Source organism: Pipra filicauda, unplaced genomic scaffold (genome assembly GCF_003945595.2).
Source record: "Pipra filicauda isolate LSUMZ 115617 unplaced genomic scaffold, ASM394559v2 scaffold863_size64124_pilon, whole genome shotgun sequence".
Lineage (NCBI taxonomy): Eukaryota > Metazoa > Chordata > Aves > Passeriformes > Pipridae > Pipra > Pipra filicauda.
In genome coordinates, this window is record NW_024105046.1 from 20,988 (window position 1) to 33,588 (window position 12,601).

A 12,601-nucleotide genomic window follows, 5' to 3' on the forward strand; every position below is an offset into this window, starting at 1 on the left:
CGGGGGGCAGTGCCGGGACGGGCTGCGCCGCGGGCAGCCCCGGGGCAGCCGATCGGGGCGGGGGGACGGAGCGGGACGGGAGAGCGGCGGGTACGGGGGGCTCGGGCGGTCCCGGGGGTCGGGACGGGGGGCTCGGCCCGGCGCTGGGCTCGGCCCCGGGGGTGAAGGGGCTCCGTAGGGAGCTGTGGGGGTGATCCCGGAGGGGAGGGGGCTCCGTGGAACTCGACCCTGTGGGGTCTCTGGGCTCTGTTCTATAGGGGAGCGGGCTCTGTAGGGGGGTCTGGGCTTGGCCCAGAGGGGAGAGGCCTCTATAGGGGCTCTGGGCTCAGCCCTATAGGAGAGGGGGTTCTATAGGGGCTCTGGGCTCAGCCCTATAGGAGAGGGGGTTCTATAGGGGCTCTGGGCTCAGCCCTATAGGGAAGGGGTCTGTTTGCTGTCCAGGGGCACAGGAAGACCCTGCAGAGGACGGGGTTTGGAGGGCTCAGGGAGGGGAATGAAGCCCTGCGGTGCCCGGGGCTCTGCGGGGGCTGGGGGTCCCGGGGGGACACGGTGTGGGGACACCGGTGCCACGGGCGCTGGAGCTGCACCTGCCCGCAGGTCGCCCGCAGCGGATCCGCGAGGATGAGGGGCCGGATCCCGGCCGTGCTCTGCCTGACCGTGGCCTTGGCATCGCTGGTGCCCGCGGCCGGAGCCCGCCGGAGCCAGGACCTGCACTGCGGAGGTGGGGGGACAAGGGGAGACGAGGGGACAGGGAGGGACAGGGGGGGACCAGGGGGACAGGAGGTGATGGGAGTCAGGGCCGGGGGGACCACTGTGATCTGTTCATCCCGTGGCTGCACTCCCTCTGCTTGGGGACAGGCCCAGAGTCTTCTTGCAGACCCCTCCTCGCCCACCCCTCCCAGTCTGCACCAGTCCCTCCCAGTGGCTCCATGTGTGTCCGAGCTGGGACCCCCCTGACCCCTGTGCCCCCCTCAGCGTGCCGGGCACTGGTGGATGAGCTGGAGTGGGAGATCTCCCAGGTGGACCCCAGGAAAACCATCCAGATGGGCTCGTTCCGCATCAACCCCGACGGCAGCCAGTCGGTCGTGGAGGTGAGGAGGCGTCTCCCGGCGCTCCCGGAGCTCCCTTGTCCTGCCTCGGCCCCACTGACCCTCCCCGGCGGCCGCAGGTGCCGTACGCGCGCTCGGAGGCGCATCTGACGGAGCTGCTGGAGCGGGTGTGCGAGAAGATGAAGGAGTACGGGGAGAAAACGGACCAGGCCACGCACAGGAAGAGCTACGTGCGGGTGATCTCCCACGACGGCACCAAGATGAACCTCTCTGGGGTCAAGTTCGACGGGGACGTGACTTCCAGCCTGAAGTTCGCGGTGTGTGGGGGGGCCCTCGTGGCATTTGCTGGGAGAGGGGCTCTCCGGGGGTGTGTTGGTGTCACCGGTTCCCCCTGGGCTCCCCGGGGCTCTCTCGGTGTCCCTTGGTGTCCCGTGACCGCCGTGGTTCCCGTTGCAGTGCGAGAGCATCGCTGAGGAATACGAGGATGAGCTCATTGAGTTTCTCTCCCACGAGGCTGAAAATGTCAAGGACCGGCTCTGCAGCAAGAGGACGGGTGAGCCAGGGGAGTCTCTGCTGTTCTGGGGGTCGTGGCTGCTCTGTCAGGGTTGGGACAGGAGGAGCTGCAGGTTCTTCCCAAAATCCCAGTGCTGAGGTGCTACTGCCAGCCCAGTGCCCAGACCCTGCTGCTGCTGGAGCTTTTTTTGGGTGCTGGGGCCGAGCCAGGGCAGCTGCTCTGTGGCTCCATGGTCTCTCCTGGCACAGCCCATGGCACCATCTCCCGTCCCGGGGGCTATTTCCAGCTCACAGACACCTGGGTCAGGGAACACCATGACCTCTGGGTCTTTCCAGTGCTGAATGTGGCCCCCAGAGCTGGGCCAGGGTGGGTCCCTTTGTACCTGGCACAGGCATGAGGGAAATGCTCCTTCCCAGGGTGTCCTGGGGGTCTTTCCAGCTGCTCCTGTGGCTCATCCTGTGTCCGGGGGCCGGGGTGGGGAGGGGCCAGTGCTGCCCAAACATCCAAGTTGGTCATTAACCGCAGGGCAAAGCCAGGGAAGTGCAGGTGGCTCCAGCTCAGGTCACGGCTGGGACGGGCACTGGGGCGTGGTGGGATGTGGCACCACGGGGGGTCCCGCAGGGCTCCGGTGCCTCCCGAGGATTCCACCGGTCTCCCCCCTGTCCTGGGGCTCCCCCGGGGTCCCACCGTGCCCTGAGTGCTGCCCCTTGTCCCCGCAGACCTGTGTGACCACGCGCTCCACATCCCACACGACGAGCTGTGACGCCCCAGCTGCCTCTGGACCACGCTGCCCGGTGGCCTCGCCGGGACCGGGACAGCACCGGGATCCACCGGGATGTCCCCGTGTGCCTCATCCCCACCAGGACGGACGGACCTGCCAGGGAAACCCACGGCGCTGGAGCCGGTGCTGCCTCACCCCGTCCGGAGCTCCCGTCCTGTTTGTTCCCCGGGGTGGCCGTGGGGTGAGGCCGTGTCCTCACTGCCGCCAGGACATTTTCAGGGACATTCCTGCCTCGCTGCCGGGGGGCGCGGGGGAGACACCGGGGCTCGGCCCCCCTTGGGGCGGGGGGCTTGGGGACCCCCGTCCCTGCTGCAGGCAATAAAGGGGCCGTGGGCCCGCCCGAGGGTCTCGCTCTGGTGTGTGTGGGGCGGGGTGGGGGGCGTGGGGACACCGGTGGCACCTTAGTGTCCCCAAGTGCCCCAGGTGACTCGAGCTCCCTTGTGGTCAGTGTCCACCTGCTGTGGCTCAGCCTTGGGGTGGGGACATTGCTCAGGTGATTCTGGTCAGCCCCTGGTTTCATGTCACCCTTTGTCACCTCATGTCACCCGTTGATTGCACCGGGGCCACTCGGGGCAACGCTGGCCACACGCCACCCCCCGAGGTCACTGCTGAGCCAGGGCCCTGCAACCTACAGGCCACTGTGGCCGGGTGTGGGATGACGTCATGGCCTTGATGACCTCACAGCACATGGCCGGATGCCCGGTGACCTCACGGGGCTGCCCCGGCACCGCAGCCGAGCCACACCGAGACACCGTGAGGATGACACAGGGCATGACGTCACGCACTGCGGCCGGTGACGTCGCGACAGAGGGGGCGGGCGGCGCCTCACCCCACCCTTGGTCCTGAATCAGGCGAACGCGGCGGCCACCTATAGCCCGCGGCCCCCGCCGCCTCATTTGCCTATCCCCGCCCCGCGGCGCGCGGCGCGGCCAATAGCGAGCGGCTCTGCCACGAGGAGGGCGGGGTTATGCTAATGATCAGCGCCGCGCCGCGCCCCGCCCGCGCGCTGAGGACCCCCGGCCGCCGCCGCCGCTCCGGCCCCGCTCCCGCCCCGCTCCCGGTCCCGCTCCCGCCCGTTCCCGCTCCGTCCCGGCCTGTCCCGTCCCGGTGCCGCCATGACGCTCCTCGCCGCCGGCAGCCGGGCGGCCGCGCGCCTCCGCGGGCCCAAGGTGAGAGCGCCCGGCCCGGCCTCGCCGCGCCTTAAAGGGGCGACGCCGCAGGGGGGGGGTAAGGGGGGGTTCGGTTCTTAAAGGGGCGATGTGGGGGGCGCTGCCTTAAAGGGGCCGCGCGGTGGCGGCGGGGGGGGGACGGGACCGGGGGGCGCAGGGCCGCAGCGGCACGTGGTGGGCACCGGCTCGGCTGGGAGTGACCGCGCCGCGGCCCTGTCGGAGCCGGCGAGGAATCGGGGGGCTCCGGGCCCGAACGCTGTTTCGGGGGCTCCGCCGCTGCTGCAGCCCCGTCGGGGGGTCCTCGCCCTGGGGCAGCCCCCGCTGGGGGCTCCGGCCCCGCCGCTCCTCCGTTGTACGGCTGCGCTGCAGCACCGGCCCCCGAGGGGGTCCCGCCCGGCGGCACCGGCAGCGGGGAGTGGGGGGCGAGGACCCCCCTCCACCGCCCCCCCTCCGGCCTCCCCCGGCGTCCCGGTGCCGTAGAGGACAACGGGGTCACCGCGAGGGGACCCCCGGGGGGGCCGAGCGCCGGTACCGGGCTGGGGCGGCCCCGGCCCCCCCGAGCTGTTTGCCTTGGCCGCGGCCCCGGCGTTTCATAACGGGCTCTGCGGTGTCTCTATCGACCGGGCGATATTTTGGGAGCAGGGGCCCGGCCCGCCGTGTTTTGATGCCCCACTTGGCCCCGCTCCCCCCCCACCCCCGCGGGGGCCGCCCCGCCGGGCTGAGCCCCGATCCCGACCCTTCGCCTCCTCCTCCTCCCCGCGGCCCGACCCCGCACCCTCGGGCCGGGGAGCCCCCGCACCCCCCGACCGCGCCGGGGCCCCCGAGGGTCCCGGTGCCCCCCACCCCCGGCCGGTGCCCGGTGTCACCGCCAGCACGTGTGACCTTGAGCCGGTGACAGCGGGACGAGCCGCGGGAGCCCCGCAGCGCGGTGGCACCGGGGTGGCACGGGGGGTGACACGGGGGGTGACACTGGGGGTGACACGGGGCCCCCGCGGCGGCGACAGCGGCCGCCTTGACCTTGGGCTTCCCGGAGCCGCCTCCATTGTTCCTCCTCCGGCATTTTCCCTTCCCGGAGCCGCCTGTTGCGGGGGGGACACGGCCCTGTCGCCCGCCACGGCCACACTTGGGGGTGTTGGGGTCCCGCGCCGGGGGTGCGGGGGGGGCCCACGCCGGGGGTTCGCTGCGGTGACCCCCCCGCGCCCCCCCCGCGTCCTCCCCTCCCGGCAGCCAGTGGAAAAACCGAGTCATGTTCTGGCTCTGCCGCAGGCGCTGCCGCAGCTCCCCCCGGGAGGATCGGGGTGTCCCTGTGGGAGTGACCCCCCCCTCCCCGGCACGGCGACCCCCGGTGTCCCCCAGTCCCCCTTTGCCCCTTTGCCGAGGGCAGGGCGCTGCCAGGCCCGGGGTGTTCCCAGGGTGTTCCCGGCCGGAATCCCCGCGGTTCCCACGGTTCCCACGCGTGGGCGAGGAACAAAGTTCGGATTCCCCGGCACAGGAAAACCGCGGCCTGGCCGGGCTGGGCTCCGGCTGTGCCAGGGCTGCCGTGTGCCAGGGCTGCCGTGCTCGGCTCCAGGAAGGGAAGTGCAGCCGCGTTCCCTGTGCCGGCTCCGGGTCTGGGTCCGGCTGCCGTTGTGCGTGATGGGAATGTGGGGGGGGGGCTGCGCTGCCCCGGCTCACCCGGCCCTGATCCCTCACCCCGGCCCTGATCCGTGTGGGCGAGGGAAGCGGCTCCGGCCGCCGGGCACGGCCCCTGGGAGCCGGGATCTCACGGGGTCACGGGGCTCCTGTCACAGAGCCGGAGCTGGGGGCTCCATGTACAGCTGCACCCCCCAAAACGGGGCAGCCGGGGGGCACGGGGGGCTCTGCTCTGCTAACACGGGGGTCTCTGTGTCTGCTCTTCCACAGAACGCGCCGTGTGTCCTCTTGGCCGCCCGCCACGCCAGCGCTGCCACGGTAAGGGGGGCCCCGCTCTGTGAAGCCCTCTCCTGTCACCCTCTCTCCTGTCACCCCCTGTCCTGTGCTCGGCCCCCAGCTCACGGCCTGCTCCCTTCTCCCCAGAACCTCAAAGATGTCCTGGCCACCATGATCCCCAAGGAGCAGGCGAAGATCAAGAGCTTCCGGCAGCAGCACGGCAGCACGGCCATCGGGCAGATCACGGTGGACATGGTGAGTGGGGGGCACGGGGGGCACGGGGGGACACCGGGCTGTGCCACAGCCCCTCACTGTGGCCTCGCTCCCCGTTCCAGGTTTATGGCGGGATGAGGGGCATGAAGGGACTGATCTATGAGACCTCTGTGCTGGATCCTGACGAGGTAGGACCCCATCCCACCCCATCCCACCCCGGCACTGGCCCTGCTGGGCTGACGCTCGTGCCGGGCTCCGCAGGGCATCCGCTTCCGTGGGTACAGCATCCCCGAGTGCCAGAAGAAGCTGCCCAAAGCCGCAGGGGGAGAGGAGCCTCTGCCTGAGGGGCTCTTCTGGCTGCTGGTGACAGGAGACATCCCCACCCAGGAGCAGGTAAGAAGGGGGCTGGCGGGGGTCTGGCAGCCCCCAGCCCCTCGGCCGAGCCCCCGTGACCCCCCCTCCTCCGCAGGTGAGCTGGCTGTCCAAGGAGTGGGCCCGGCGCGCTGCTCTGCCCTCCCACGTGGTGACCATGCTGGACAACTTCCCCACCAACCTGCACCCCATGTCCCAGCTGAGCGCGGCCGTCACCGCCCTCAACAGCGAGAGCAAGTTCGCCCGCGCCTACTCCGAGGGCATCCACCGCGCCAAGTACTGGGAGGTACGGGGGGGCCCCCGGCCGTGCGGGGCGGGTTTGGGGGCAGGTTTGGGGGCAGGGGGCTGGGGGGGAGGGCAGCTGCCCCCTCTCACCCCTCCGGCGCCAGTTTGTGTACGAGGACGCCATGGACCTGATTGCGAAGCTGCCGTGCGTCGCCGCCAAGATCTACCGCAACCTGTACCGGGAGGGCAGCGGCATCGGGGCCATCGACCCCAACCTCGACTGGTCCCACAACTTCACCAACATGCTGGGCTACACTGACCCCCAGTTCGTCGAGCTGATGAGGCTCTACCTCACCATCCACAGGTAGGGAGGCAGCGGCGGCACCTGGAGCAGGGGGGGACTTGGCCCCGCTCCCAGCCCCGGGGCAGGGACAGGACCGGCTCCCGGGACATGCCTGGGCCGCTCCGGGGGCGGCACTGGGAACACAGCAAGGGCCACTGGGGTGGGGCTGTAGGAGGCTGGGAACGCTGTGGCCCGCCCAGAATGCCTTGGAGGGTACTTGGTGAGGATGGGGGAGTCCTGATGCCCCCCCTCGCCCATGCAGTGACCACGAGGGAGGGAACGTGAGTGCCCACACCAGTCACCTGGTCGGCAGCGCCTTGTCTGACCCGTACCTCGCCTTCGCCGCCGCCATGAACGGGCTGGCCGGGCCCCTGCACGGCCTCGCCAACCAGGTGGGCCCCTCTCCCTGTCCCTCTGTCCCTCTCGCTGTCTGTCTCTCTGTGCCCCACTGGCCTCACTCGGGCCGTTCCTGCAGGAGGTGCTGCTCTGGCTGACTGACCTTCAGAAGGAGCTGGGCAAGGAGGTGTCAGATGAGAAGCTGCGTGATTTCATCTGGAACACGCTCAACTCGGGCAGGGTGAGCCAGGGGCCGGGCCAGGTGCTGAGCTGAGGGTCTGAGGGCCGTGCTGGGGGTCCAGGGGCTGTGCTGCGGGGCAGTTGCTGGGCTCTGAGCCCCGTCCTTGCAGGTGGTGCCGGGATACGGGCACGCGGTGCTGCGGAAGACGGACCCCCGCTACACCTGCCAGCGGGAATTCGCCCTCAAGCACCTGCCCAAGGACCCCCTGTTCAAGCTCGTGGCTCAGCTCTACAAGATCGTCCCCAACGTGCTGCTGGAGCAGGGCAAGGCCAAGAACCCCTGGCCCAACGTGGATGCCCACAGTGGGGTCCTACTGCAGGTGAGCCTGGGGGCCCGGGGAGCTGTGTGTCCCTCTCCCTGTCAGTCTGTCGCTCTGCCTGTCTGCCCGTCCCATCTCTCCGTGTTCCCTGGCCTGGGCACGTGGAGGGCTCCTGGTTCCCCCCTCTCTGCCCTGACTCCCCTCTCCCCCCACAGTACTACGGGATGAAGGAGATGAATTATTACACGGTGCTGTTCGGGGTGTCCCGAGCCCTGGGCGTCCTCTCTCAGCTCATCTGGAGCCGGGCGCTGGGATTCCCCCTGGAGCGGCCCAAATCCATGAGCACCAAGGGCCTGATGCAGCTCGTGGGCTACAAATCCGGGTAAAGAAGGGACGGGGACAGGGCCCGGCTCGTGCTCCCCAGGGAACATTGCGCTGCCGGGCCCGGCCCGGACGCCCTCGGCACTGAACCCCCCCCGGGCACCGCTGGGGGCTCCTCGGGGTGAGCAGAGCCCCCCCGGCTGCTCCCCCTCCCCTGCCCCACCCCTGGCTCTCCCCACCCCCGTGAGGTGAGGGGGGTCTCCTGTGCCCCCACCCCACCCCAGCAGCACTCACTGCGCACACAGGGAGCCCCCCGACTCCCCACACACTGGGAGCCCCCCGGCTCCCCCACTGCTGGGCTGGGGGTGGTCCTGGTGAGGCCGTGGGGGGGCACAGCCCCCCCCCGAGAGGGTTCAGTCCAGACTCGTGTCCAGGCCCTCCCACAGGGACTTGATACACTCCTCCCCGGCCGCGCCCCCGTGTTTGTGTGACCCCCCCTCCCTGTCTGAAGCCCCCAGGAGCCAGAGCTGGGACCCCCCCAGCCCCCTCACAGCTCTTGGGCACTTCTGTACAAACAACAACAAAATGCAAAATAAATGTTTTTATTAACAAACCCCGAGCCTTTCACCTCCCTCCCTCTGCAGGACGTGGGGAGGGGGGTCAGGGGATGGTGCCCCCACCCCACCCGGGGCTGCTCCAGGGTCCCGTTGGGGTCGGTGGGGTGGCCCTTGGCCCCTCAGTGGTGATGGCAGGAACTCGGTTTGGGTTGGGGGGTCCCAGCTGCAGCCCCCCCTCCCCTCCCACCTCCCCAGCTCCCCCCTCCCAAGCTGAATGAGGACCAGGAGGCTGCTCACCCTTGGAAAATGCTCTTTATTGGCCTGTAAAAGCCCTTCCTCGGGCAGCACGGCCTCGGGGGGCTCAGGGAGCCCCTCAGCCCCCGGGGGGGCTCTGTGGCGGGGGGGGAGCCGGAGGCTTCCCTGTCCCCCCACCGCAGGTGAGGAACGGTGAGCGGGGCCGGGGGGCTGCGGGTGGGGGCGATCCCGGGACCGTCCCAGTCCCGGCGGTGGGTGCTGGGGGTGGGGGGTGGCGGGGGGGGGCAGCTTGAGCCGCCCCCTCCCCACCCTGTGCGTGTGGCTTGTGCAAACTGTGCGACGTCGGGGGTCCCTCGGCCGTGAGCCGGGGCTCGGGGGGCTCCTCCCTGTGCCAGCCCCTTCCCTTTTGTTCCTGGGAGGGCTGGGGAGGACGTGGAGGGTCCCAGCAGCTCTGTGTGGGATCCGGCCAGGCCCCCCCCCAGCAAACCCTTCCTTCCTCCCTGTGTCCCGGAGCACGGCCCAGGCTCCGGGAGCTGTCCCCGCTGGGACCCTCCGGCCTGGCCGAGGAGATAAAAGAACAAAAAAAAAAAAGAAAAGGGTTAAATAAAAAACCCCCAAAACGAAACAAAACCAGAAACAACTCCGGAGAACTAAAACCAAAACTTAAAACCCCAAATCAGCTACAAAACCAGGGAGAGTCCAGCGCCAGGACGCAGCTCCTGGGGCCGGGGAGCTCACGGCAGCCCCCCGGGGCCGGGGGGACGTTGAGGCAACGGCAGCGGAGACGCACTCGAATAAATATTTGGGGGGCGGGCACGGGGCAGGCGAGCCCCAGCCCGGCACAGTCCGGGGGGGCCCGGCCCGGCCGCCCTCACGTCTGGTGGACCTCGTGGAACATGAGCTCCCGGGGGATGCGGGTCTCGGGCCCGAAGTTCTTGGCCGCGCGGCGCTCGAAGGCGGCCACCATCTGCTTGACCACCTCGTCGAAGAACACGGTGGCCAGCTGGGAGTGCAGCAGGGAGCGGAACTCGAAGGAGATCTGGGGAGGAGAGCAGGTGAGCCCCCAGGGGAACGTCTGCCCTGCCCTCCCCGCCCCCGGGCGGGGTCTCACCGAGAAGTCCACGGTGCTGGTGCGGGGGTAGCCGGGGATGCCGGGGCTGAAGCGCCAGTTGGTCTCCAGGTGGTTGAAGAGGCGCCCGTCGGTGCAGACGGCCTGGGAAGGGGGAGAGCACAGGCACGGGGATCATGGAATCATGGAATTAATCAGGTTGGAAAAGACCTCTGAGATCACTGAGCCCACCCTGTGCCCGATCCCATCCTTGTCCCCCAGCCCAGAGCTCTGAGTGCCACGGCCAGTCCTTCCTTGGACACCTCCAGGGGTGAGGACTCCCTGGAAAGCCCCTGCCAAGGCCTGACTGTCCTTTCCAAGCAGAAATTCCTCCTGATGTCCAGCCTGACCCTCCCCTGGCACAGCTTGAGGCCGTTCCTTCTTGTCCTGTCCTGAGCCCCCCCAGCTCCCTCAGTTCTCCAGCCCCTTCCCCAGCTCCGTCCCCAGCTCTGGACACGCTCCAGCCCCTCAATGTCCCTCTTGCCGTGAGGGCCCAGAACTGGGCACAGCCCTCGAGGGGCCTCAGCAGTGCAGAAGATCCTCCCAAAGAGCGTGTCCTGCCCTCACCTTGACCAGGTGAGGCCGGACCAGGGTGACGATGGACGTGTAACGCTCCAGCACGGGCGGGAACCCCACCTCCAGCTGGGCCTTGATGTGCCCCGAGCGCCGCGACACCACCACCGACTTCTTGCACCAGGGCACGAAGTTCTTGTAGTCCTCCACGTTGGCCACCACGTCGTACATCTCCTGCATCGAGTACCTGGGGGGCACAGCGGGTGTTGGGGCCGGGGGGCCGGTGCCCGGTGCCCCCCCAGGCCCCCCGACGTACCCGATGATGCGCCGCTCCGAGTACTCCTTGCGCTTGGTGGTGAGGCTCAGGAAGGTCCTGCTGGGCTGGGAACGGGGCTCCCAGGGCGCAGGGCCCGGCCTGGCCAGGCGGGACAGCCGGAGGCCACCCAGGGCTGCGTGTCTGGGGGGACACGGGGGGTGCCGGGACGGGGCCAGGGGGGCAGCCCTGGGACCACCGCGGTGGGGGGGCCCTGCCTGCCCTTCCCAGGCCCCTTCCTGCCCTTCCCAGGCCCCTTCCAGCCCTTCCCAGGCCTCTTCCAGCCCTTCCCAGGCCTCTTCCCAACTGGCCCAGCCCCCTTCCACCCCTTCCTAGGTCCCTTCCTGACCAGCCCAGGCCCCTCCCGGGATGGGAATCACCCCCGGGGAGTTCAGTCCCAGACTAGCTCTTGGCAGGAGGAGGAGGAGGAGGAGGAGGAAGGCCAGGAAACCCGAGCTCAGGGACACCTAATCCCGGTGTTGGAGCAGGGACAACTGCCCGGTGCCCCCCCTGGAGCTCCTCCTCCTCCTCTGGCCCCATCTCATCCCTCCGGGGTCATTCCGGGGGGGCAACAAGGAGAGGCAGAGCCCCAGGGGGGAAGATCCCACCTCTCCCCCTGTCACTTGTCACCTGGCACATCACTGGGGGGTCCCACCCTGGTGGTGTCCCTTGGCTGGGCTGCCCCGGGGGGCCCGGGGAGCGCTGGGACCCCCCGAGGAGGTCGGTCTCGTCCCCCCCAGCTCTGCCGGTGCTGCCACACCGAGCCCCGGGCAGGGAGGTACCGGGCCACCGTGTCCCCACACCGCTGTCCCCGCGTCCCCTCCCCGCGCAGAGGTCACTGCCCCCCCGGGGGGCCGCGGGGCTGTCCCCGCGCTGGCGGGACCGCGACGCCGCTGCCGAACCCACGGCCGGGGGCCTCTGACGGGGACCGGGGGCCTCTGACGGGGACCGGGGGCCTCTGACGGGGACCGGGGGCGGCGGCGCCGCGGGACCCCCGAGACCCCCCGTGTCCCCACGGTGCCCCCGCGCGACCCCCGCCCTGAGGGGTCCCGGGAGTGCAGGCAGGCCCCGAGGAGACCCCGCAGCACGATCGTCCCCTCGGGGCCCGCCCCGGTTCCCCCGGGACCGGTGTGACCTCCGGGCCCCGCCCGCCCCGCTGCCGCCGCCGCTCACCTGCAGGGCGGGGCCGCCCCGGCCCGCAGGCGCTGCCGCGCCCCGAGCTGGAGGGCACCGCGGAGCCGCCGGGCCGCCATGAGCGGGCCGGGACCGGGACCGGGACCGGGCCGGGCCGGGGCCGCCGCCGTGAACTCTCACCCCGTGACGTCACCGCGTCGCCATAGCGCCAGGTACGTCACGGGGCGACGCCCCCGCGCGGGGCACCAAGGGAGTTGTGGTCGCGGTCGCGCGTGGGGGACAACGGGAAGTGTAGTCCAGGCCGGGCCCCACCGGGCACCGCGGGGCCTGTGGCCCGAACACCCCCCGGCAGCCCCGGCTGGGACGGACCCGGTGGGTCCCGGCGGACCCCCCGCCCCGCCACGCACGTGTGTCCCCGGTGGGTCCGGAGGGGGACGGGGAGCCCCCGGTGCCGTGTCCCGGTAACGGTCCCACTCCGAGCTGAGCAGAGGAGCCAACAGAGCAGGAATTCACGGTGGCTGTGGGAAAGATGTGGCCCAGTACAGCCCAGTGCCTCCCAGTATGGCCCAGCATAGCCCAGTACAGCCCAGTGCTGCGAGGGACACCACCAGTTCCTTGACTGAACACAGTTCCCGAGCAGGGAATGCCATCCCGGCACTGCTCGGAGCTGGGAAGGGATCAGGAGCCAGCAGGGAGCTGCGGCCAGCCCATTGTCACCTGTGCTGCCCTGGAGCAGCTGTGGGGGGGGAGTGGGGACATGGGGGTGGGCGTGTGGGTGGGGGGCTTTGAGCGGGCAGAGCTGCCCTGTCCCCACCCTGTCCCTGTCCCTGGTACGGAGCTGCCCCGGCAGCCCCGAGCCGGGCACGGGGGTCGCTGTGGCCAAGGGAAGGGGCAATGCCAGCGGCCGATTGATGCCCCAGGACCACCGACAGCCACCCAGGGATGGGGGCCCGGCTGGACAGACCCCAGAGTGTGACAGAGGGGCCACAG

The 12,601-nt window shown here is 70.5% G+C and overlaps 3 protein-coding genes across 3 annotated transcripts; 2 read left to right on the forward strand and 1 right to left on the reverse strand.

Annotated features, from left to right (window-relative positions):
• The first annotated feature begins 17 nt into the window (after window positions 1–17).
• On the forward strand, window positions 18–2,688 carry CNPY2 (canopy FGF signaling regulator 2). Its single transcript, XM_027745809.2, has 6 exons — window positions 18–90; window positions 598–721; window positions 976–1,091; window positions 1,169–1,366; window positions 1,506–1,602; window positions 2,283–2,688. Exons 2-6 carry the CDS (start codon window positions 622–624, stop codon window positions 2,324–2,326), a joined length of 555 nt encoding a protein of 184 aa, XP_027601610.1. The 5' UTR covers window positions 18–90; window positions 598–621; the 3' UTR covers window positions 2,327–2,688.
• Window positions 2,689–3,386: 698 nt separating this feature from the next.
• Window positions 3,387–8,344, forward strand: CS (citrate synthase). Its single transcript, XM_027745796.2, has 11 exons — window positions 3,387–3,513; window positions 5,416–5,463; window positions 5,569–5,676; window positions 5,757–5,822; window positions 5,896–6,027; window positions 6,104–6,292; window positions 6,396–6,595; window positions 6,837–6,966; window positions 7,050–7,151; window positions 7,261–7,470; window positions 7,626–8,344. The coding sequence occupies exons 1-11, from the start codon at window positions 3,460–3,462 to the stop codon at window positions 7,794–7,796; spliced, it is 1,410 nt and encodes a 469-aa protein (XP_027601597.1). The 5' UTR covers window positions 3,387–3,459; the 3' UTR covers window positions 7,797–8,344.
• COQ10A (coenzyme Q10A) lies at window positions 8,318–11,807 on the reverse strand. The gene is made up of 5 exons (XM_027745797.2): window positions 11,651–11,807; window positions 10,481–10,621; window positions 10,219–10,411; window positions 9,655–9,756; window positions 8,318–9,582 (listed from the first exon to the last, which is right to left on the reverse strand). Exons 1-5 carry the CDS (start codon window positions 11,728–11,730, stop codon window positions 9,415–9,417), a joined length of 684 nt encoding a protein of 227 aa, XP_027601598.1. The 5' UTR covers window positions 11,731–11,807; the 3' UTR covers window positions 8,318–9,414.
• Window positions 11,808–12,601: the final 794 nt, after the last annotated feature.

What these genes read in the sequence shown, in the direction of transcription:
- CNPY2 (XM_027745809.2), top strand. Translation starts at nt 622, where the DNA reads ATGAGGGGCCGGATCCCGGCCGTGCTCTGCCTGACCGTGGCCTTGGCA. An exon ending in CCAGGACCTGCACTGCGGAG is followed by an intron (nt 722 to 975) that starts GTGGGGGGACAA and finishes TGCCCCCCTCAG; the next exon opens with CGTGCCGGGCACTGGTGGAT. An exon ending in GCTCTGCAGCAAGAGGACGG is followed by an intron (nt 1,603 to 2,282) that starts GTGAGCCAGGGG and finishes TTGTCCCCGCAG; the next exon opens with ACCTGTGTGACCACGCGCTC.
- CS (XM_027745796.2), top strand. Translation starts at nt 3,460, where the DNA reads ATGACGCTCCTCGCCGCCGGCAGCCGGGCGGCCGCGCGCCTCCGCGGG. An exon ending in CTCTACCTCACCATCCACAG is followed by an intron (nt 6,596 to 6,836) that starts GTAGGGAGGCAG and finishes TCGCCCATGCAG; the next exon opens with TGACCACGAGGGAGGGAACG. An exon ending in ACACGCTCAACTCGGGCAGG is followed by an intron (nt 7,152 to 7,260) that starts GTGAGCCAGGGG and finishes CCGTCCTTGCAG; the next exon opens with GTGGTGCCGGGATACGGGCA.
- COQ10A (XM_027745797.2), bottom strand. Translation starts at nt 11,730, where the DNA reads ATGGCGGCCCGGCGGCTCCGCGGTGCCCTCCAGCTCGGGGCGCGGCAG. An exon ending in TCCGGCCTCACCTGGTCAAG is followed by an intron (nt 9,757 to 10,218) that starts GTGAGGGCAGGA and finishes CCCCCTTCCCAG; the next exon opens with GCCGTCTGCACCGACGGGCG. An exon ending in CCAGCACCGTGGACTTCTCG is followed by an intron (nt 9,583 to 9,654) that starts GTGAGACCCCGC and finishes TCTCCTCCCCAG; the next exon opens with ATCTCCTTCGAGTTCCGCTC.